The sequence below is a fragment of the Bubalus kerabau genome, chromosome 2 (assembly GCF_029407905.1).
Source record: "Bubalus kerabau isolate K-KA32 ecotype Philippines breed swamp buffalo chromosome 2, PCC_UOA_SB_1v2, whole genome shotgun sequence".
NCBI classification, from domain to species: Eukaryota; Metazoa; Chordata; class Mammalia; order Artiodactyla; family Bovidae; genus Bubalus; species Bubalus kerabau.
In genome coordinates this window covers 174220101-174245339 of record NC_073625.1, presented here as the reverse complement: position 1 = coordinate 174245339, position 25239 = coordinate 174220101, and the positions used below count along the sequence as shown (strand labels likewise).

At 34.5% G+C, this 25239-nt stretch overlaps 1 protein-coding gene across 1 annotated transcript in view; it reads left to right on the top strand.

The window, feature by feature from the left end:
- Positions 1 to 19905, top strand: part of SLC25A36 (solute carrier family 25 member 36) — a 36410-nt gene extending 16505 nt beyond the window's left edge. The window contains exons 3-7 of the mRNA XM_055569527.1: positions 1745 to 1822; positions 4329 to 4429; positions 12032 to 12098; positions 14503 to 14792; positions 16009 to 19905. Coding sequence (XP_055425502.1) covers positions 1745 to 1822; positions 4329 to 4429; positions 12032 to 12098; positions 14503 to 14792; positions 16009 to 16202 — 730 coding nt within the window. The 3' untranslated portion in view covers positions 16203 to 19905. The remainder of the gene's footprint in view (positions 1 to 1744; positions 1823 to 4328; positions 4430 to 12031; positions 12099 to 14502; positions 14793 to 16008) is intronic.
- Positions 19906 to 25239: the final 5334 nt, after the last annotated feature.

Sequence of the window (25239 nt, the reverse complement as noted above, 5' to 3'; positions counted from 1 at the left end):
ACTTCCAGAGATCTATAAATTAGGTTGAAATTGTGTGCAATATTGTGAGTGTTTGCAAATGTTTGTTTATTTTAAAGGACAGTTATCTTTCTTAACTTCTCAAAAGAATTTATCACAGAAGGGAGTAGCAAACACTGAAATTTATTAAATGTGTTCTACAATTTGTCATTCTTAATTCTGCTTCTGTCTAACCTAGTTTTATCTAAAGTGTTCTGTATCATCTATATCAGTCATCTGGCAGCATGGTAAAAATGCAAGTTGCTAAACACTGTCCTGTACCTATTGAATCAGAATACTTTGTGGGTGTAATCTAAGAAATTTTAATTTTGAACAAATGCTCCAATAATAATGATAATATTAAGGTTTATCAAGTGTTTAAGCCTGGTACTCTTTTAAGCTCTTTTTTTTTTTTAATTAACTTGGGTTTCCCAGGTGGTGCTAGTGGTAAAGAACCCGCCTGCCAATGCAGGAGACATAAGAGATCTGGGTTTGATCCTTGGGGTGGGAAGGTCCCCTGGAGAAGGGCATGGCAACCCACTCCAGTATTCTTGCCTGGAGAATCCCGTGAACAGACGAGCCTGGCAGGCTACAGTTCACAGCGTCGCACAGAGTCGGACACAACTGAAGCGACTTAGCACATAGCACACATTCCTCATAGTAACCACCACCCTACCTCCCCCCTGAAAATATTGTTTTTCTGTTTACTGTTGATGAAAAGCAGGAATAAGAGAAAGGTCATTACTTTATGTTTCACAACTAGTCAGTTACCAGAATTGGGCCTTATATTAAGGCCCCACAATTCAGGCCCTTAATTAAGCATTATGCTCAACTGCCTTTCAAGCAATCATTCTTAAGCATATAGATGCTTCAGAACCACTGGCCTAGTCTGTTAACTCTGAGTTAAAATACCTACACTTCATCAATCTATGTTTCTTACCCCCACATCTCATTTAATAACTCACCTTCAGGAAGCCTTCTATGACTTGGACATGCCTCTCTGTTCCTCTCCCTGCTGAGCCTGTGTTTAGTATTTACTTATTAATATGCTCTGTTAAATTACCTACTTCAGCCTAATTCTTTTTTCCACAAATGGACAGCAGATTTCTCAGTGGCAGGGTCCTTACCATCTTTTCTATCTCTTTACTGTGTTTAGTTTTTACACAATAACTATTCAGTAAATGTTAACTGATTAGAGGGAGAAAGAGTAGCAGACTAACCATTTTAGTACCCTGAAGAATGTAAGGGTACTAACATTAGTAGATTAATTAGTAAATTACTAGTAGATTAGTACTATGTTAGTAGGTATTTGCCATTTCACTAAAATGGTTGGATAACATACTGCTGCAGTGGGATAGTGTTCAGTATCAAGGAAGGGATCTCCAGTACTAGGAAGCAACTGCATTTCTAATTGGGAATTGAAGTTGCTGGTAAAGATAGTAAAATGGAGGAGATTAAAGAAAAGAGTAGCATGATCATATGAAAATGTAGAAATCTATATCGATGATTATGTCTCTGAAACTTTCAGGAAAGAATCTGAATGGAGTTTCACTAGTAAATCTGTTATCAGTCTTTATTATATGCTTTGTCAAGGAAAGCAGGTTTTCATAAGTGAGGTGAGGAATACGGACAAGAGCATTTATAACATAGTACAAACATAGAAGATTTAGATTTTTATATGTTCTGTATAAATAAAGTACCACACTTTGAAGGACATTCCTTTCTAAATAATATTTTTCTCTTTCAGGGTGATCTTGGAAAAAGAAGGGCCTCGTTCCCTATTTAGAGGATTAGGCCCCAATTTGGTGGGGGTGGCCCCTTCCAGGTAAAAAAATACATTTAAGTTAATTCAGTTGCGGCAGTCTTTGTTGTTTCAAGTTTAATGAGAGGAGATGCTGACGAGAAGTCAAGATGATAAGGATGGAGCACTGTGACAGATGGATGTCAGTAACCATCCAAAAGGATGGGCAGATTGTATCACGTGGAGGTGTGAGGACCTCAGTGGTCATTGTCATGTATGAGATTGTCATGAAGCAGTCTTTGCACCAAGTCAAAAAAACCAAAAAGGCCTTAATATTTTGTCTTTTTTTCTCTGATATCTTTTTATCTTAGGTTGACTTTTTCCATGATAGAACACAGCAGAGTTCACATTCAGAAAATGTGTACCCAGGTCTCTGTATCCAAACAGTGTAGCAGAACCAGATCCCATTATTTATGGGATTTCAACTTTTTGTGGGCTCTTTCTTTTTAAAACCTGATCCAAAATTCATTCTTATTGTGAGGTCTAAAAAAATGTGTAGCATAAAGCTTGACACGTCACCTTAAACACATCCCCTCTCACCCAGCGTACCTTTCTACACACAGTTACTCTGCACTGCCCATAGATAGATAGCTATGATTAAAAGTCTGGTTTAAAGTCTTCCTTTATTTTTTTCTGGCTAATGGTGTACATGAAAAGCACAGTATATGGAATGGGGAGGGAGGAGGGAGGAGGGTTCAGGATGGGGAACACATGTATACCTGTGGCGGATTCATTTTGATATTTGGCAAAACTAATACAATTATGTAAAGTTTAAAAATAAAATAAAATTAAAAAAATAAATAAAGAAGCTATAAATAGGTTGAAAGTTGTTGCCAAAGTGTTATATATTTCAGTAGCATTTGGAAGTCTTAAAGCCAAAAAATGCAATAAGGGTTGATACAACAAAATTGTCATTACTAAATCCATTAATTAACTATGATGTTGGTCACTCACTGACAGTTTTACATCTATAACATGAAAGAAATGTGTGGCCCAAATAAAGAACTTATTTTATCACTTACTGGAAAAAAAAAAAAAAGAAAAGCACAGTATATATGTTTATTATCATTTATATAAATTGAATCGTATTGAACTATTTCACCAAATTTGTCTTGAAGCTTTTTCCATGAAAATAGCTGAGTTTTTTAAAACTTGTATAGTGTGATTGACCCCCCCTTATTTGTAAACCTTTAGATTTATTTCCAGATTCTTGCTGTTAAAAACAATGGTTTTGGAAACATAGCTGTGCCTTTATCTGTGAGTACTTAAGCAAATGTTTTTCTTTAGGATAGTTACCTAAAAGTAGAATTTCTGGACAGAAGGGCATATGAACATTTAAAGTTAGTGAATATTGCTCAAATTCCTCTGAAAAGGCATGCCATCCTTTTATTCTCAAGTAGGGAATTAGTTGCTCTTTATCCACATATTACAAATGTTGGCAACTCTCCATGTATTTTAATACTTGCCAAATAGACTAACCATGATTTTCACTGTTTTAATATATGTTTTATTTTGGTGCTTTCATGTCCTCCTCCTCATAACTGTTTTTCATTTGTATCTTTTCTGTGAATTACATATGCATATTCCTTGCCCATTTTCTCATGAGGGTGCTTTTTTTCTTATTCATATCTAGTAATGCAGTGTTTATTCCTCTTCCTACTTTGATATCATTCAGTGTATCCTTTTTTTTTTTATGAAATAGAGTATTTCATTTTCAGTTTTATTGACTTCCGTATTTTCTTAAGCACATTAAAAAAACACACAACAGTGACATTTGCCCCATTTTTACTTGTTTACTCTTTCCCTTCTTAGAGAATCAGGATTGTTGGAAAATAACAAGATATTTGATACAGCAGCAAGTAACTCAGTACCCGGAAAACTATTAACAGTGAGGACGTAGTTGAATGCGTAAAGTCACAATTAATAAGTTAGCAGGGAAAATATTTACAAATTTAATGCAGTGTTTACAAATGTTAGAATACCTGATATGACCCAGTGTGACTGATTTCTTTTGCAGTTGTTCTGTTTAGGGATGCTGTGAACTACTCTCTGTGTAGCATAGATTGATATGTAGCTCAATGTGTCAAAATTGTTGAACATTCACTTTGATTATTTTTCAGTTCTGCCTTCCTCTCTTCAAAAACAACATAAAATACCCATATCCCATCTACTTAGGTGTATTTAACTTACCCTTAGTGCTGTATAGGCCTTTCAGCTTTATTCATGTGTTTTCTGATCATCAAAGTCTTATACAAACACTTTGTTTCAGTCAGTTGCTGTTAAAATATTGGGATATGAGCATCTGTTTGAGAATGCTTTACATTTAAGTTTATCTTTAACGAGTCAATACAAAAAATACTTTATGGTCTTCTTTAAAAATATGTAGATATTACATGAAAATGTAAATAATAACTTAAGATTATGTTTTTAGATTTCTGGATTCTGAAATAATAAAGATCAATTTATATGCCATTTAAATCTTATGAATTAAGCAACATGCTTATTGACAAAACTTAAATCTTTATTTTAGAGCCATATACTTTGCTGCTTATTCAAACTGCAAGGAAAAGTTGAATGGTTTATTTGATCCTGATTCTACCCAGGTACACATGATTTCAGCTGCAATGGCAGGTATGAATACATGATATTAAAAAACAAAATTTTCTGATACCTAGAGACTTAATATTTGCTTTTTGATGAATTTAACCTTGTAAAGTTAAGGCAATGTGCTTTTCATTGATTCACATCTGCAAGCATGATTTTTACATTTTTTAGTATACCATAAATTTGATTAAATAGTATATGTAAAATCTGTTGTCAGTTGGCATTTATGTATTTAGAAGTTTGTGATACATGCAGGTAATATAATATTTACATTGTCTTGTGTAGTTTGTGATCACTTATTAACTGTTTTAAGAATCCAACCATAATTATACTTAAAATTACAGAGCTGTAATTTACTCTTTTCTCCTCAATTTCTGTTAGTGCCTTTTCCTTTTTTGCTGCATGTTTTGGCTTCTGTCTGAAATGTGCCGGCAGTTCTTGGTAAAGTATTCATTTTGTCCTGTGCTCAAATGCTGAAATTTTTGCGAGTGGTGTATTACTGATAACTCTGTTGTTATATGTATTAAAAAATATGTTTAGCATTCCACATAAATCACACTAAGATAGCACTGAAAATGTAGCTGTGCACCAGATATATGTACAGTAAATGTTTCCAGGAACTCTTTCATCATCATTCATGAGAATATATGATTGTGAATTAAAATAGCTAGTCCTGGACCTCTGCACTGCCTTTAAAGATAAGCTGGGAGATTGGTTTGACCAATGTGGTTCTGAAATCATTTGCTGCCATGCATGTTAGACAAAGCCATGACCTTTATTTCTCATCAGAAAATTCTCTATAGTTCTGAGATTTGTCACATATTTAATCATGCCTCACATTTCTAAATTATGCTGTGACTTTATAAAGCAAATTATAACTACCTTTATCAACTGTTGATTGAGAAATTGAATGTCAGGTGTTTGATAATGAGTGAACTATTTTCTGTTTAGAAATAAATTGGATCAATTTCAACCACATAATTAATGAACTAAGTGTAAGTTTGAAATACTAATTTCTGAGAGGTCAATAGCCATACAATCTAGTACATACCTTACAAATTATTTTTATGGCTTTTTATATTTAGTTTATCGTTGACTGACTCACAGAGTTTTAAAACTGGAAAGTAAAGCTTTAAAGGTCAAGGTGGTGAAATACTTTTTACCAAAGAAAAGAGATCTTAGGCAAGTTAGGTAGTTTATGTGACTCTCCATTACCTTATTCTTAGAATGAGTGGGTTGCTCTACATAGGTTATATTTTGAGAATCAGTTCTTTAATACCACAGAGATCATCTAGTTACAGTTAGATTTTTTTAATGTATTTTGATAAATGTTGGATATGGATATATATGATTTTTCCCTCCAAATTTGAGTCTATAAAGTTAGTGGCTAATTTCAAACTATATAACCACTATGTTAGGGTCTTTAAGAATATATTTCTGGATTATCAGTGTTCATGTTTTTGTTTCTTTAACCCCAGAAAATTGTAAAGAAATGTTAATCTTTCTTTTTTGAAAGACTTGATGCCAAGAAAGTAGGTAAGCAATTATTTTAAGTTGAGGATAGTTGTTAATATATTGAGTATTGCAAATTTAGGGTTTCAGAAAACCAATTCCCACTGGAACATCTTTCATTAGGCTATCTCATCAAAATTTATTACTGTATTTGTATCATATTGCAAAGATTTTCAGTGGAATTGCCATTTTGTACTTTTTTCTCAAATGTGTACAAATGTTAACTTGTAGTTCTGTTTTTATCTATGCGTTGATACTATTTCCCAACTTGAATTTCTTGAATTTTGGTAAATTGAAAGACTTACATTGTTCAGAGAATATTGTACTGTACACTTGTGTAATTTGAAAGTACTTCTTCCATTTGTTTGCAGTTAGATTTTTTCTGAGAATTACACCTCAAGAGCTTCTTTGCAACTGTTCATGAGCAATAATATTTAGCTTTGCAGTTTTTATACATAGCTACATGGTTGGTGAAACTGAATGGTCCCATGCAGACTTGTTAAGGTAGCCTTTGGCCCCCTTCACTCTTGTTAATAATCTAGACTGGTATTTCTTCAGGATCATTTTTAGAGGTCTTCAAAATATGAACTTGGGGTGCAAAGTGCTTAGAGGCAGCCATTTGAAAATTTTTTTTCTTACTATTCAAAAAAATGCTAACCTTGTCACTTTAGTATCAAAAATGTACCACTGTTGATAATGCCTGCAAGATTTTGCCACATCACATAGCACATGCATTAAGGGTTTAGTAATCATGTACATAATGTTTATTCCAAGTAACCTCTTGGTTAAGTTGCCTTTTGCATTCTATTCATATGAAATTGAATACTAAGCCTATTTAATTTAAAGGACAGTTTATTTAAAGGCTGTCCTATTTTCATTTGTTTTAGTGTTTCAAGGAAATAATGTAAGAATTGGTAAACTCTCAACTTGAGCTATAAATTTTCATGTATTAAAAATTTTTTTCTAGTTGTGAGGCTACTTAATCAGGTTAAGTAATAGTAACTTTGTTTTACTACCTTCCCCCCTCACCCCACATATGACCTTTGGCAGACTAAATATATCTTAATCATCCAGGGTATTTATTTTCTTTAGGGTCTTTGTATGTTTTTGTTTAAATGAGTTTGCATATCCCTCTGTATACACCTACACAAAGATGTGTATACAGAAAGAATAGTATTAAATTTTTTTCTTCTATAGTAACTCCCAATCTTCCAAAGTTTTTATCTGGGTTATATATACTTTTATATACAACAGTATAGATTTAACAGAAATGAATTCTGGTTTTTATTGGATAATATATTTACACAGTGATTGCTTAATTTTTTTAATACCAATAATGTAATCATTTAACATTTCCTAGATACTAGTGGGTTTTATTTGTTTGTGTTAATAGTGTTCAAGGTACATTTTCTATTTGACTTAAAGCTTAATGTTAAATTTTTACTCATTAAATAGAAATTTTGTTTTACATTATAAAATATTTTTTAAAATAATTTATCCCTGGCAGTTTATTCAGCTAGATGGATGGTTAGATGTTCTGTGTGTTTTCATGTAAACATTCTTCCTGTTTTTTGTTTCGTAGAGCACAAGAAACTGAATACAAAATATTTCATAAAAATGGATGTGCAATATTACTGATCATAGTACAGAAAGTGAAAGGTACTATTGTAGCCACCTATATGTTGCATTTTTAAAAAATTATAGTTATAAAATGAAGTTCCTTGAATTTTCTATTTTTTTAATTTTTACTTTTTTTTTTTTAATTTAATTTAAATATTTTTTGGCCATGCTGTGTGGCTTACAGAATCTTGATTCCCTGACCAGGGATCAGAGCTGGGCCCATGGCAGTGAAAGTGCCAAGTCCTAACCACTGGACTGCCAGGAACTCCTCTGGGTTTTTTGTTGTTGTTTTTTAGATTTACCAAATAAGCTGATTGTTAAAAAACAGAAAATTTTGTGATTTCAGCTCTGAGCATGATAAATAATAATGGTAGGAAAATGGGATATGACAGTCTGCTCTGAATATTTTCTTAGATTTCCACTTTGACAAGGTTAGCATTTTTTCATTAAGGCAGAATTGATCTTCTTTTGGGTAAGTATTTAGACTCTCAAAACTGCTACAGATGGCAGAATTTTCAGTACTCGGTACTTTAAAAACAAAAAAATTATGGCCCATTCTGATATTCCTTTTTCTTTTTTAACTTAAAATTTTCAAAAGTTAGATCTCACAGTAAATATTTCTCAAATCCTTCCAATGGGATTCATTTTGTACACGTGTTTCTGATGAGGTCACTGCTTGTTGTTATGATACAGAAAAGCCTGTGTCTATTTTAGGCATTTACTGTACATTTCTCCCGAGAAAAGAGTGAGATCGTGTCATCTCATGCTCCCCATCCGCAGGTCACTTCCTGTAGAAATATGGACTAACTTAAACCTCGTGAGTACTGATCTGAGCATCTCTTGCAGCCTCTAGTTATAAGAAACACACCCTGGGAATTTATAATAGCTGTTGAATAGAAGGCGGGAAATGAATTTTTATTTCCTGAATTTGTGTGTGCATTATCTGAGTATTTCATAAAACTTTAATTCTGATTCCTTGATAATACTCCTTCTAGAAGGAAGAATGGAGTAACTTTTCAGTTATTGTTAATAAAAGCCTGGGGTCTTTAGCTTGGCCATAATAGCCTTGACCTCCAAAGAATTCCTTAATAGTATTTAAGATTTACATAGCTGTAAATGGTATCATACCATCTGACAACTTTTAGAAAATAGTAGTTCTCTTTGTTTAGTATAACATGTTTTAAAAGCCTAATACAGTGCTTTCCGTTCTTGTCTGTTGATACTTGGCTTTCTACTTTCTTGCAAAAACATTGATCTTAATACCTACCATTACTTTCTAAATACGGGATAAGAATATATGAGATCTTATTTTAGTTTTAATTAGTTTTTTGTGGTTTTTTTGTTTTGTTTTGTTTTTAATATATTTCTCTTCAAAGGTTAGGTGGGCTTTGTTCCTACAGAAGTTAATAAAAAGTACTGAAAATGCAATACTACAGGTATCACTCACTTAATGAAATAGACATTTTCAGCAAGTTTATTATGTGGATTTCTGTTGTTCGGGTTTTTAATTGGTTTACATTATCAAATAGAATCTTAAATGAAACAAAACTTTAAAAATTACATTTAAAAAGTTTTTTAAACTTTCTAATAAAATATTAACCATATTACTAATAGTATGGCCAGTATATTGCCATTTTGCTTTTATTGACTGGAGCAATATTGATTCTTTTTAACCTACAAATAGATAAGTCAGTTTTAATATTTAACAGGGTACTCAGAATATTAATATAAAATAGCATATTATCAAAATGTCACAAAATTTAAATGCCAAAATAAAAGTAATAGGAAATGTCTAAATTTCAGGGGAACCATTCCCAGTAGCTTTGTGTATGTTTATCTTAAAAGAAGTAGGAAGGTGTTTAACTTAAGCTATTTGTCAGCTTCAATTCACCTTATCATATATAATTCAAAGGTAGTAATAAATTTGTTTCTTCCTGCTTGTTTGATTTTTTTTAACTAATAGATTATGTTTTCTAGATTTCGTTAGCCTAATACTGTCTCTGTAATTTATTCTTTTCTTTACCTTAATGGTTTGCTGACAGTGAGGCAGTGTGTTCATTGAGCTAGCTTTTTACTGGGAGAGGGAGTCCCAGCTGTAGTAAGCTCAGACTCTTCAGGGACAAGATGATGTCATTCTTTCACTTAAATTTTAGTGTGTCACGTTCCATAGGTCAGTCTGTATCTGGAAATGAATTTTGGTTAAGTGAGAAATACCTGTTGTTTGCTTCCTATCATTGTTTATTAACATGTACAAAGCATAATTAAAACTTAATTATGGGTAATTAAAAATTTATCCCTAGTAATAATTACAAATATGTATTATAATATTTTTAAGTTTTTATATATGGGGTTTTTTCAGCCTCTAATTGAGGAATTTGAGACTTGGAAGAGTGTTCATAAATTTAGGTACTCAGTTTATATTTTTTGACATAGAACTTTATTTTTTTAGAAAGCTTTGATGCTTAAGTTTGATACCCAGTTTTAGGCTTTCAAAGTTTAATAAAAAGCAAATTTTTTTTCTTAAAATTTCCACAGAGTAATTAATAAAAACTATTTTGAGTAATGCAGAGTATTTTGTTGGCTTGTGCTGCTTAGCGGCCTTTTGTTGATAAACTCCTAATATTACTGTACAGACATTTAGCTAATACAGATATTTAGGTTTAAAATAAAGAATTATTAAATTAGGGATATGATCAGAATTCTGATGTCAGGTTCACGTTTGCTTTAGAATGTAACTTAAATATACAATGTAATTTAAATATCTTTAGTTTGACTTTTTCACTTAGAAAAATGAGATTCAAGAGACTTTATTCTTAATTAAGCCAGTCCATGCACAAATCTATTCCAAATAAAATATTTAAACTGATCTGGTTTCATAGTTTTCTTCTCTTTCCTTTTATCAAGAATATATGCATGAAAAGAACCTTTTAAAACATCTTCCTGACACCCTGTTCAGCACATTCAATTTTTATTGTTTTGGTATTGGCTGATTCTTAGAAAATTGTTGATCCCTTTCTAGTTTTATATGTATGTATGTAGCATTAAAAGCACTTAAGAGAAATGGAGACTATATAATCATTAAAAAATTATTAAAGGAGTTATTAAACCAAACTTTTGCTTCATTTATCTTAGTTGATAATAGATTCAATTTGAGCATCTCTTTGTGAAACATCTGGCTATTTCTGCAGTATTAATATAGTGGTTTAAAGGAGTAAAATTTGAGTTAGCTAATGATCTGACATTATAGAAGGGGAAAGAACCTATGAGACTAAATTCCAATTAGTAAACAATGTGGTACCACAGCATTTTTGTTCCTGAAAGTATTTTACTAATATTAGTGTGCTGATTGTATTTCAAAGCCTTTCTGAAATAATGTACTTGACCTGCTAGTATTTGATAGAAAGTATTAACAGTTAAGATCCTTAGACATTTTTGCATGTAAGTTTTCCCTGAATTTAAAGGCCAATTGAATAAATGTAGGTTGATGAAAGGTAATTCTATAAAATTTGTGTAGCAGCTAATCTTAAATATTTCACAAGCATTATATTATGAAAACCCTGTTTTGTATAGATGAAGCAATCTTCATAAATTTCCATCATCAAGATTGCATTTCATTTGCTATTTTTCCATAGCTCTAGGAAGATAGCAAGTAAAAGATACGCACTAGCCTAGAAACATACAAGAGATCTTAATTTACTACCTGAAATGAACCACCTTAGGGAACCACCCTTCCACACTGATAGTTAATACATAGTAATTTAGTTTTAAAGTATAATAAAGCTACCTTCTACCTTCAGTTCCTCTCTTCAGTGTCTCAAAGTGAAAGGGAAGTTCTGATTTGTAACTTTTTGTACGTTTAAGTTTTTGTATGTTTTTAAGTGGATGAAAAAATAGATCTGCCCTTTTTAATTCTTTAACAGAAACCATATCTCTGTGATACCATTATTTTAACAGTATTAATAAATGTATGGTTACATAAAGTATTCATAAGGCCAAACAATAATTCTTTCTGTCATATAGTCAACTTAAGATCAAATATTGGTAAATGCTGACGTTTATGTAGACTCCATTTTGAACATAGTGATTTGTGATGTTAGTTGGACCCCAAGTAGCTGTTGTAGAGTTTGCATGCTAAAAAGCCCTAGAATACACAAAATTTCTATGTGTCTGCAAAAATGGGTTTCTAAATTTAGAGAGTAGAGGGTGCCCAGAGGGTATTCTGAATGTATTGGAAGATGAATTATATATAATCAGATTTTGTTCTTAAAAATTTTTTAGTTATGAGTCAGAATTTGAGACTAAATTGAAAATAAAGTACAAATGTTCATGGTTGTGAATGGATTTGTAAAACAAAAGTGTAAAGCATACATCAGTTTATAGGTAAATATTTATATGCATTTTTTAAAATATAGACTTAACATAAAGTTTTAAAAAACCTTGAGGTTAATAGTGTGTTCTTCATTTTTACCAGAGTTCATTTTAAACATGTTTGTTTAGGTTTTACCGCAATCACAGCAACCAACCCCATTTGGCTTATAAAGACTCGATTACAGCTCGATGCAAGGTATGTTAATTGATTGAAGTTGGCTTCAGTAAAATTTTTTCTATAAATTTATATCAGTGAGATTTCAGTGTCAGGTATCTAACCATGTTTTTGCCCTCATTTGCTGCTGAATTTGTTTTATTTGGTTTTGAAACTTAGGTGTACCATCAGATGCAAAAGTGATGTTAATAATTTGCAGGTATGAGAATTTCTAGGAAAGAAAGTATATTATGCATTGTGTTTTTCAGTAAAAGAAGAAAAAGGACCTCTGTTGATCTAGCTCGAGCAGTGATACTTTCATTCACCCCATGTTTGATTATAATCAACCCTTCTAAATACCTAAATTAACTAACTACATGATCAGTGAATCTAGACTGAGTCTTTGAGGATCATTGCTCAAACTCAAGAACCTAGTACAGCAGAGTGTTCTAGCATGGAATTTAGCTCTCATGTATTCATGAACTTCATCTGTTACCCCAGTCACTTTATGGCAGCAAGATTCATTCATTCAGTGTATCTGCAATGAACAGGTACTGGTAGGTTCTAGAGATATCTCTGAAAACAGTGGGGACCAATTTTAGTGGAATAGTCAATGAATGGTTTTTGAACCCATTTTAAGCAGAGGCACTAGTCAGTGCACACCTCACATATCTTTAAGTTTAGTGCCTGTGGCAGGTTCTGGGAACTGAGAGAAAGGCCAGAAGCGGTATAGCTTAGAGTCCTGCCATCTCAGCTCCCATTGGCCTTCAGAATGAAGGATGGGGAGAGGGTAGCACTTTTTTAAGTAGAGAGATGATCCTGTCTGGTGTGTTGTAATAATAATAATCACATTAATAGTTTTGAAACTAATTTAACTCTTCAGTCTGGAGTAGGCTATATATAAAAGATTTTCACTGTTTCTTATATTTTAGGGTTTGGGAAGCCTAGTGTTATATCTTGTAGATTATAAATAAAACTGATCTAAGAAATCTTTTAACAATTATGCCTGCCTAAAGTTATGTTTTCTGCATTTTGTCATGTGGAATTGTATGTCACTTGGAGACTTGAAATGTCTAGTCCTTGTTTCATCTGGAATAATTTTTAGTGAAACCTTAAGTACAGTGTTATGGCAAGACTCAAAGTTTATTTCGAAGTCAGAGAACTGAAAGGTAGTGGTAGATAAGATAACCCAAAGGTTAAAAAGTATGAGATGCCAGTCTGTATTGTACTATTATAAACTACCAGGGAAATGTATGCTTCAGTATTTAGAGGGTGGATTTAGGTGAAAAGTAATAGTAAAGCCAGCACAATTTTTTAGGCTTAGGAGTAGGGTTAGTGAAAGGTTGATTTGAAGGTGTGCTGCCTTACAACACTGAGACCGAGAATAGGGCGGATATGTTTGCATGTTATCCTTTAGGACTTAGAGCTCTCTTAACTTTCTTGTAAGAAAGAGTCTGACAGCCGAAACTAATTACAGTTGGTTGCGTGGATCACTCAGCTAAGAAGGTATTTATTCAGTACCATTAGTTGAGGATAGTTATTCAAGACAGTTACTAGTTTATAAAGTTGGAGGAATCTGTAGGTTATCAGGTAGGTGTCTTAGTTGTGATTTTATTTTGTTACATCATAAGCAGGTTGTATATAATTTATAAACAGTTAACTTTTCTATTTCTTTCCCTGTGGGTAGAGTTTAAACCCATTTCTTACAGATAAAGTTCTATTGAGGGAATCATAGTGAAGGTAATAAATATTTTTATGAACTCAAAATTATATCCAAGAGTAGATGCTGCACCCTTAAGCAGCACTAAGAAAGTTGTCTTGGGCACAGTGCTCAATAAATACTTGATAACTGTAGAAGTCCTCATTCACTATTTACTGAGGTTAAAGAGACAGCCATTACCTTCAAAGGATCATAGAAAATTTGACTTAAATTCACCCAGTGACTTTTGGGGAGAAATTGGGTGGGCTTGGAAGAATCCCTCAGGTGCACTGAAATTACCTTAATTGTACTTCTTAATATTCTGTTGTCAATGGTGTCTCAGTCATTCTTTTTGTGTGTTATTAAATGCTAAAGAAATCTTCTCAACTTAGAACTGCATTTAATATAATGTGAGGGGTTTTTATTTTGTTTTTCTCTTGAGCTGCAGTCATGGTGGATTTTGTTGCTTATTCCTACAATACAAACTTCAATGAAACTGGAGATTCAATGTGTGTTTTGCATTCAGTAAAATAAACTACCATATAAGTTATCTGTCTGATGTGACAGATTTGAGACAAAAGAGTAGGAACTCTAAATTTTTTTAAATTCTCATTTGTACTTCCTCATGAATTAAAGAGGGTTACTCTTGACTAGAGTGGCCTCTTCCTGTATATTGTATTTACTTTATTTAAAAACCTGTACTACTTTATTTATGTTAATAAGATTTTTTTCCTTTTTGCTTTTCAGGAACCGTGGGGAAAAGCGAATGGGTGCTTTCGAGTGTGTCCGTAAAGTGTATCAGACAGATGGACTTAGAGGATTTTATAGGGGCATGTCTGCTTCATATGCTGGCATATCAGAGACTGTTATCCATTTTGTTATATATGAAAGTATTAAGCAAAAACTACTGGAATATAAGATTGCTTCTACAATGGAAAATGAAGAAGAGTCTGTAAAAGAAGTGTCCGATTTTGTGGGAATGATGCTAGCTGCCGCCACCTCAAAAACGTGTGCCACGAGTATAGCATATCCACACGGTAGGAGGACGGGACGGTGTATGTTGTTACTCAGTTGCTCAGTCATGTCCAACTCTTCCCATGACTCTCAGTCATGTCCAGCTCTTCGCATGACTCTCAGTCATTTCCAACTCTTTGTAGCCTGCCAGGCACTGCTTTCCATGGGGTTTCCCAGGCAAGAATACTGTTCAGTTCAGTTCAGTTCAGTCACTCAGTCGTGTCCGACTCTTTGTGACCCCATGAATCGCAGCACACCAGGCCTCCCTGTCCATCACCAATTCCCAGAGTTCACCCAGACTCATGTCCATCGAGTCAGTGATGCCATCCAGCCTGTAGTGGGTTGCAGTTTCCTTCTCTAGGTGATCTTCCCAACCCAGGGATTGAACCCACATCTCCTGCATTGGCAGGAGAATTCTTCACACTGAGCCACCAGGGAAACCCTGAATGTGTATGAGTAAATCCATTAACTCTGAAATATTTTCCTACTTCAGCCAGTGGCCCATTTATTAGAACATTTTACCATTTTACTGAATTATAGTATAACAATACAGTTCATCATAATGGGGTTTAATATGTATGAGTAGCATAAGGCTTTTTTTCCCCCTAAGATTTGTTTATATTTGTTGCTGCATGAGAGCTTTCCTAGTTGTGGCGAGCAGAGGCTACTCACCGTTTTGGTGAGCTCAGGGGCTTTTCATTGCGCTGTCTTCCTTGTTGTGGAGTGCAGGCTCTAGGTGCACATGGCTCAGTAGTTGCAGCATGTAGGCTTAGTTGTTCCTTGGCATGTGGAATCTGCCCTGACCAGGGATCAAACCCATGTCCCCTGCATTGGCAGGCACATTCCTATTCAGTATACCACCAGGCAAGTCCTCTATTCATCTTTGATACCACCTGTATTCTCTCTCCTGTTCTACCTTTTTTTTTTAATCACATCTTTTCTCCCTTTTATCTATATCTAGTATGCAGCAGATACTTTTATTTATTCTGTCTTCTTTCATAGGTTCCATTCAGGAACCTATGAAATTTTATAATTAATATGCGTGATTTTAGCTAGCTAACTTAGGAGTTTGGTGTTGTTAAAATGACTAGTGTCAGTAAGTTACATTTAAAAAAATCACTCCTCGCTTATTCTGAGCTCACGCTTACAGTCTGATAAATGGAATGTGCTCAATATTAGGAGGGTATAAAGATATTATTAACATTTAAATAAAATGACTTTTTTTTCCCCCCTATACAGAAGTTGTAAGAACAAGACTGCGTGAAGAGGGAACAAAGTATAGATCCTTTTTTCAGACATTATCTTTGCTTGTTCAAGAAGAAGGCTATGGGTCTCTTTACCGTGGTCTGACAACTCATCTGGTGAGACAGATTCCAAACACAGCCATTATGATGGCCACCTATGAGTTGGTGGTCTACCTGCTCAATGGATAGCACCGCCAAACTGCTATGCTGTAAAGAGGGAAGACCAAAAGAGAAATTGGACCATGGAGCACCAAAGCCAGCATGGTGGACAGAAGGAAAATAGCGTGGGAACATGGAACTATGCCTAAGTGGAAGTTTGCTTGTAGGAATTAAAGTAATTGTAACCACATTACTTAGTCTTTTTAGTAATGTGGGGGGAAAAAACCGTGGCTGCCTCCAAGAAAAAGCCTTTAGAAGCACTCCTTCCTCAAAATTGCCATTTTCTCTGTCACAGCCACAGGATACTATTGGCATTTTGTTGATTTATGGCAACCAGAGTACAGTGTTTATTCCATGAGCACTTTTCCAGTCTTCTAGACAAAGCCATCTGTAACTATATACTAGAACTATCCAAAGAAAGTATTAACAGTCATTAATTTCTAACATCCGGCTTCTGTATAGTTCCTATGAAATTGGAAAGTAACAATACTAGTATTTACATTTACTTAAGAGGATTTGGCACTGTATTTTAAAGTTAATTGTTTGGTATTAGTAGTCACTGTTTTTGACAAAAGAAGTAGTATCTAAATATTGTGCTTGCTTTTAGTTTTAAAATGTGTTGGTTTCTAATGCTCACAGGTGTGTTATGTCTAGCCCAATGTGAACACTAAAATTGCCCAGTGTATCAACTCAAATGGTAATAGATGAGGACAAAATAAGCCAGCAAAATGTTGATTCTTGGCCATTTTGACAACTTGAGCATGTTCTCTTATCTTGTCTAACCTAATGATACATGAATGAATGCAGTGTCTCTTCAGTGACTTACTAATTATGAAGTTGAATTATCACCCATCATACCTAGGTATCATTTTCTTAAAGTGAAAAAAAATGTACTGCTTCTAGATCTTTCTCTGGTTTCACATTAAGAATTTGAACCTTTGGATTATTTCTGGAAGATCTTCATACATTGCGTTATTTAGTAGAGAAAATGGTAGTTTTCAGCTTTGCCTTTAAAAGGTGTTTTTCTTCTTAAGGCAACATTATAAGTATCCAGGGCAGCATAAACATAGAAGAAGGGCCTCTGTTATCTGATTGAGTGGATAGTGATCCTAATTGACTTATAGTTTTATAAATGAACAAACTACTTTGCATAAGAAATTTATTCCATCCTAATTTCTTGAATGGTAAATCATAAAATAAAAATGCAAGTTAATTCAGATTAAGTGTATTAACAAGAGATAACTTTTACATTTTGCTGTTGAGATCAACTGCACCTTTTAATACTGTATTATATGTATGGCCCTTGTGAAGATACTTGCTGTAAGTCTATAATATTAAAGACTTTTGCTTATGGTTGTTGCTATACTGGTGTATGAAGCTTATACCATTAAACTCCAGTGTGGTACTCATTTCGGTATACATGAACTGTACATTGTGTGCAATGGCTTTATCTTAAGAATGACTCTTTGTGAACGCACTTTGTGGCCTTTTGGGAGGTTGGGGGGTGGGGGGTGTGAGTAGGAGAGGATTCCCATGTTAGATTATTTTTTTTAAACATTGGTTAATGTATTAGGCAGAAACAGTATTCATAACATTTTTTTCTGGGATTTAGGTATATTGTTTGGGGGATCTTTAATATAATAAATGTTTTAAGTATTCTTATGTGTACTGCAGTGCCCCTAACATTAAAAAAACGTAGCATGTCATTGCAAGCTTTCTCTGCTGTCACCAGTGAAACGCAGTGCCCTGTTAAATTCCTCCACCTTCTTAACTTCCTTGTAATCAACAGTAACTGGATGTTTTTGAGGTGCTTCGATTGGAATTAGTATTCCAGTCTATTTGGAGACCAAAGGCAAATTCAGTTTCATTACCTTTGGGATTATTCATATCTTTTATGGTGAATTTCAGCTTTGACATTTATTGTGAGAAACATGCCAAAAAAAGAAAGCAGTAATAGGGTTTATAACTTAAATCTGTAGTGAAAGTGTCAGCCTATAGTGTTGTTGATTTTCAGGTGCCGCTTATACTGCCTAATACAGTGCCATTTGCCTTGTGAAGATCTGTAAACATTAGATGTATCGAATGTACAAGACACTCAATAATTTAGTGATCTGAATACCCACAAATGGTTAAGAATGATATGAAAACCAGCAACTAAGGAACATCTTATTTAGTTGTAGCAAATTCATAACAAGTGTCCTTCAAGGATGAACTCATATTCTGTTCTGTTTGTGTTTGTATTGACCTTGACCTTTTAGTGCATTGTGTTCAGCTTTTAAAAGTGAGTACATTTCTGTGTTGGAAGAAAAGGATCTTAGAGTCTCAGACTTTGTTTCTTTGTGCAACAACTGGAAAGGAGCGATGATGTTTAATTGTTTTGTCCCCCCAAAAGTATAATCTGCTGCAGTTTATGACAGAGATAATTTAACAAAATATGTATATATATAAATTGTATATAAAGTCTGTCTGAAACATTTCTTGGGAGGGTTTTTTTTTTTTTTTTGGTGTAGACATTTAAAAAGAAAAAGCATTGAAACTTTTTTTTATTCTGTGTTTTATTTTCATCTATCAGATAACTTTATTACTGTATAGAGGTAGTCAGCACTCTTCAAATTGATATGTACTTTTATTTGAGAATCTTCTCAGAAAATGGAATTGATCCTTTCAGTTTAAAGCGGTACATACTGAATAGCATATTCACAGAGCAGCAGGTAAAACTCCGGTACTTCTGGCTCACAGAAACAGTTTACTAGATTTCAAAGTGCATATCTGAGAATCACCAACCTGTAATTGTGGGGTACCACACAGTGCTTTTAAATCCAGGGAAAAAAACTGTCACCAAAGCTTGGTTTTCTTTATGTGTGTTACTTTGCAGAACCAATCTTACTAGATGGGACCCACAAGTAATTGATTTTTTTAAACTGACACCAAGAGAGAATATCATTTACATTATTTAACTATGTCTCTATCTCCTAAAACCAAATGCCCATTATGGAATAGCATGGTTATATTAGGACTAGCTGAGTTTGGGTTATTAAGAATAATGAGTGTTTACTCTTTTACTGGAGTATAAATATGTCAGCATTTTTTAGATTTGTTTTAGATCACTGAAAATATTGATTTGACCTTGAAAGAATTAAGTGCTAGGAATCAGTTTATCCTTTAATCTTCCGGCATTGTCTGTGCTGTCTTTTGTTGTTTACATGCTCTTCTGCCCAGACTGTTAGAACTATCAGGACCCCTTTGGGGCTGGTGGATGTAATAGTTCAGCCTTTTTCTCTAGTATTGATCATGACTACAACATTCCTAAGAATACAGATATTTCTAAATGATTTAAATTGGAAAGGGATTTTAATTAAAAGTATTTAATACAGTGTACAGACTTTCAGCTTACACAAATCTCTTCTCCATTGTGCCCTTATATTTCTCAATCTATACTCTGCTTTTTATGCTGCTCCTTTTAGAAACTGAAGATTCCTTTTACTCGGTTTTTGTGTTAATAAACATTTTGAATGTGTACCCCTGCATATGTGAACATTTAAATTATGACCTGTCAGTTGTAGCTAAACAACTTCAAAGAGTTGATATTCTTTGACCATTTATGTGAGGTTTGCTATTCTTGCATTCCTGTTATGTGGCTGTAAATTATGTGCATTTACTCTGTATTTATGTTAACTAGCTGAATTTTATTTGAGTTGTTAAAATTCAAAAAATTAAAATATACTTATGAAAATCCAATGTCTCATTTTTTTAGTTTCATATAATGTATCCTAATATTTGGTATGGTAAGAATATAATCATACTTTCTTATGATTATGTGTAGAGCAAAAGTGCATTGCCTTTTTTTTTTTCAATTGTTAGTGTCCTACCTGCTAGACTTAGTGATAGATGTCTCTGGCAATTAAAAGGTCAAGTGATTCCACTCTTAGTTCAGGAAGAAATTTCTAGTTTCATCCTTTGAGAAAACTAAGAATATTAAAAATTAAACTCGAAAAGAGCTGGAAACTTCTTAGAATAGCTGAGTGAATCCACATGTGGTAGATTGAAATACATTTGTAAGTGTTTGTAGTGCCTAGCCACTTTATGTTTTGTCTGTTTTGGTTTTTTTAGATTTTCCCAAATTGTAGCAACCATCAAACTTCACCTAATTCTTTTGGTAAGGAAACCAGGAAAAATTTGCCATGTTCCTTTTCTCAAGTTGCCTAAAGCTGGCATTGTTTGGCCTCCTTACAGTATTCTTTGTGGAAACTGAAATAGTATATAGAGTGAAGATACTGGCAAAATAATGGTTGAAGTTGGTATGACTTAGCTCAAATGTCTCAAGTTTAAATGTTGTGAATGTGTGTTCACTACCAGTTACCAGGAGCTGTGATAGAGGAAGGAATCTGAATTTATGATTTTTTAATATATATTTATTTTAATTGGAGGTTAATTACTTTACAGTATTGGTTTTGCCATACATCAACATGAATCCGCCACAGGTATACACACGTTCCCCATCCCTAACCCCCCTCCCTCCTCCCTCCCTGTACCATCCCTCTGGGTCGTCCCAGTGCACCAGCCCCAAGCATCAGTATCATGCATCGAACCTGGACTGGTGATTCATTTCATATATGATATTATACACGTTTCAATGCCATTCTCCCAAATCATCCCACCCTCTCCCTCTCCCACCAAGTCCAAAAGACTGTTCTATACATCCGTGGCTCTTTTGCTGTTTCATTTACTTGGTTATTATTGCCATCTTTCTAAATTCCATATATATGCATTAGTATACTGTATTGGTGTTTTTCTTTCTGGCTTACTTCACTCGGTATAATAGGCTCCGATTTCATCTACCTCATTAGAACTGATTCAAATGTATTCTTTTTAATGGCCGAGTAATACTCCATTGTGTATATGTACCACAGCTTTCTTATCCATTCATTTGCTGATGGACATCTAGGTTGCTTCCATGTCCTGGCTATTATAAGCAGTACTGCAATGAACATTGGGGTACATGTGTCTCTTTCAGTTCTCATTTCTTCAGTGTGTATGCCCAGCAGTGGGATTGCTGTATCATAAGGCTGTTCTATTTCCAGTTTTTAAGCAATCTCCATGCTGTTCTCCATAGTGGCTATACTAGTTTGCATTCCCACCAACAGTGTAAGGGTTCCCTTTTCTCCACACCCTCTCCAGCATTTATTGCTTGTAGACTTTTGGATCGCAGCCATTCTGACTGGCGTGAAATGGTACCTCATAGTGGTTTTGATTTGCATTTCTCTTATAATGAGTGATGTTGGGCATCTTTTCATGTGTTTGTTAGCCATCTGTATGTCTTCTTTGGAGAAATGTCTATTTAGTTCTTAGGCCTATTTTTTGGTTGGGTTTATTTTTCTGGAATTGAGCTGCAGGAGTTGCTTGTATATTTTTAGGATTAGTTGTCAGTTGCTTCATTTGCTATTATTTTCTCCCATTCTGAAGGCTGTCTTGTCACCTTGCTTATAGTTTCTTTTGTTGTGCAGAAGCTTTTAAGTTTAAGTCCCATGTGTTTATTTTTGCTTTTATTTCTAATATTCTGGGAGGTGGGTCATAGAGGATCCTGCTGTGATGTATGTCAGAGAGTGTTTTGCCTATGTTCTCCTCTAGGAGTTTTATAGTTTCTGGTCTTAAATTTAGATCTTTAATCCATTTTAGGTATATTTTTGTGTATGTGTTAGAAAGTGTTCTAGTTTCATTCTTTTACAAGTGGTTGACCAGTTTTCCCAGCACCACTTGTTAAAGAGATTGTCTTTAATCCATTGTATATTCTTACCTCTTTTGTCAAAGATAAGGTGTCCATAGGTGCGTGGGTTTATCTCGGGGCTTTCTATTTTGTTTCATTGATCGATATTTCTGTCTTTGTGGCAGTACCATACTGTCTTGATGACTGTGGCTTTGTAGTAGAGCCTGAAGTCAGGCAGGTTGATTCCTCCAGTTCCATTCTTTCTCAAGATTGCTTTGGCTATTTGAGGTTTTTTGTATTTCCATATAAATTGTGAAATTATTTGTTCTAGCTCTGTGAAAAAGACCGTTGGTAGCTTGATAGGGATTGCATTGAATCTATAGATTGCTTTGGGTAGTATACTCATTTTCACTATATTGTTTCTTCCAATCCATGAACATGGTATATTTCTCCATCTATTAGTGTCCTCTTTGATTTCTTTCACCAGTGTTTTATAGTTTTCTATATATAGGTCTTTAGTTTCTTTAGGTAGATATATTCCCAAGTATTTTATTCTTTTCATTGCAATGGTGAATGGAATTTTTCCTTAATTTCTCTTTCTGTTTTCTCATTATTAGTGTATAGGAATGCAAGGGATTTCTGTGTATTAATTTTATATCCTGCAACTTTACTGTATTCATTGATTAGTAATTTTCTGGTGGAGTCTTGAGGGTTTTCTATGTTGAGGATCATGGCATCTGCAAACAATGAGAGTTTTACTTCTTTTCCAATTTGGATTCCTTTTATTTCTTTTTCTGCTCTGATTGCTGTGGCCAAAACTTCCAAAACTATATTGAATAGTAGTGGTGAAAGTGGGCACCCTTGTCTTGATCCTGACTTTAGGGGAAATGCTTTCAATTTTTCACCATTGAAGATAATGTTTGCTGTGGGTTTGTCATATATATCTTTTATTATGTTGAGGTATGTTCCTTCTATTCCTGCTTTCTGGAGAGTTTTTATCATAAATGGATGCTGAATTTTGTCAAAGGCTTTCTTTGCATCTATTGATATGATCATATGGCTTTTATTTTTCAATTTGTTAATGTGGTGTATTACATTGATTGATTTGCGGATATTGAAGAATCCTTGCATCCCTGGGATAAAGCCCACTTGGTCATGGTGAAAGATCTTTTTAATGTGTTGTTGGATTCTGATTGCTAGAATTTGGTTAAGGATTTTTGCATCTATGTTTATCAGTGATACTGGCCTGTAGTTTTCTTTTTTTGTGGCATCTTTGTCAGGTTTTGGTATTAGGGTGATGGTGGCCTCATAGAATGAGTTTGGAAGTTTACCTTCCTCTACAATTTTCTGGAAGAGTTTGGGCAGGATAGGTGTTAGCTCTTCTCTAAATTTTTGGTAGAATTCAGCTGTGAAGCCGTCTGGACCTGGGCTTTTGTTTGCTGGAAGATTTTTTATTACAGTTTCAATTTCCGTGCTTGTGATGGGTCTGTTAAGATTTTTTATTGCTTCTTGGTTCAGTTTTGGAAAGTTGTACTTTTCTAAGAATTTGTCCATTTCTTCCACGTTGTCCATTTTATTGGCATGTAATTGCTGATAGTCTCCAATCCCAAAGAAAGGCAATGCCAAAGAATGCTCAAACTACTGCACAATTGCACTCATCTCACATGCTAGTAAAGTAATGCTCAAAATTCTCCAAGCTAGGCTTCAGCAATATGTGAACCATGAACTTCCTGATGTTCAAGCTGGTTTTAGAAAAGGCAGAGGAACCAGGGATCAAATTGCCAACATCTGCTGGATCATGGAAAAAGCCAGAGAGTTCCAGAAAAACATCTATTTCTGCTTTATTGACTATGCCAAAGCCTTTGACTGTGTGGATCACAATCAACTGTGGAAAATTCTTCAAGAGATGGGACTACCAGACCACCTGATCTGCCTCTTGAGAAATTTGTATGCAGGTCAGGAAGCAACAGAACTGGACATGGAACAACAGACTGGTTCCAAATAGGAAAAGGAGTACGTGAAGCCTGTATATTGTCACCCTGCTTATTTAACTTATATGCAGAGTACATCATGAGAAACGCTGACTGGAAGAAACACAAGCTGGAATCAAGATTGCTGGGAGAAATATTAATCACCTCAGATATGCAGATGACACCACCCTTATGGCAGAAAGTGAAGAGGAACTCAAAAGCCTCTTAATGAAAGTGAAAGTGGAGAGTAAAAAAGTTGGCTTAAAGCTCAACATTCAGAAAACGAAGATCATGGCATCTGGCCCCATCACTTCATGGGAAATAGATGGGGAAACAGTGGAAACAGTGTCAGACTTTATTTTGGGGGGCTCCAAAATCACTACAGATGGTGACTGCAACCATGAAATTAAAAGACGCTTACTCCTTGGAAGGAAAGTTATGACCAACCTAGATAGCATATTCAAAAGCAGAGACATTACTTTGCCAACAAAGGTTCGTCTAGTCAAGACTATGGTTTTCCCAGTGGTCATGTATGGATGTGAGAGTTGGACTGTGAAGAAGGCTGAGCGCCGAAGAATTGATGCCTTTGAACTGTGGTGTTGGAGAAGACTCTTGGGAGTTCCTTGGACTGCAAGGAGATCCAACCAGTCCATTCTGAAGGAGATCAGCCTTGGGATTTCTTTGGAAGGAATGATGCTAAAGCTGAAACTCCAGTACTTTGGCCACCTCATGCGAAGAGTTGACTCATTGGAAAAGACTCTGATGCTGGAAGGGATTGGGGGCAGGAGGAGAAGAGGACAACAGAGGATGAGATGGCTGGATGGCATCACTGACTCGATGGACGTGAGTCTGGGTGAACTCCAGGAGTTTGTGATGGACAGGGAGGCCTGGTGTGCTGTGATTCATGGGGTCGCAAAGAGTCGGACACGACTGAGCGACTGAACTGAACTGAACTGAACTGAAGTCTCTTATGATCCTTTGTATTTCTGTGTTGTCTGTTGTGATCTCTCCATTTTCATTTCTAATTTTATTGATTTGATTTTTCTCCCTTTGTTTCTTGATGAGTCTGGCTAATGGTTTGTCAATTTTATTTATCCTTTCAAAGAACCAGCTTTTGGCTTTGTTGATTTTTACTATGGTCTCTTGTTTCTTTTGCATTTATTTCTGCCCTAATTTTTAAGATTCCTTTCCCTCTACTAACCCTGGGGTTCATTTCTTCCTTTTATAGTGGCTTTAGGTGTAGAGTTAGGTTATTTATTTGACTTTTTTCTTGTTTCTTGAGGTATGCCTGTATTGCTATGAACTTTCCCCTTAGCACTGCTTTTACAGTGTCCCACAGGTTTGGGGTTGTTTTGTTTTCATTTTCATTCATTTCTATGCATATTTTGATTTC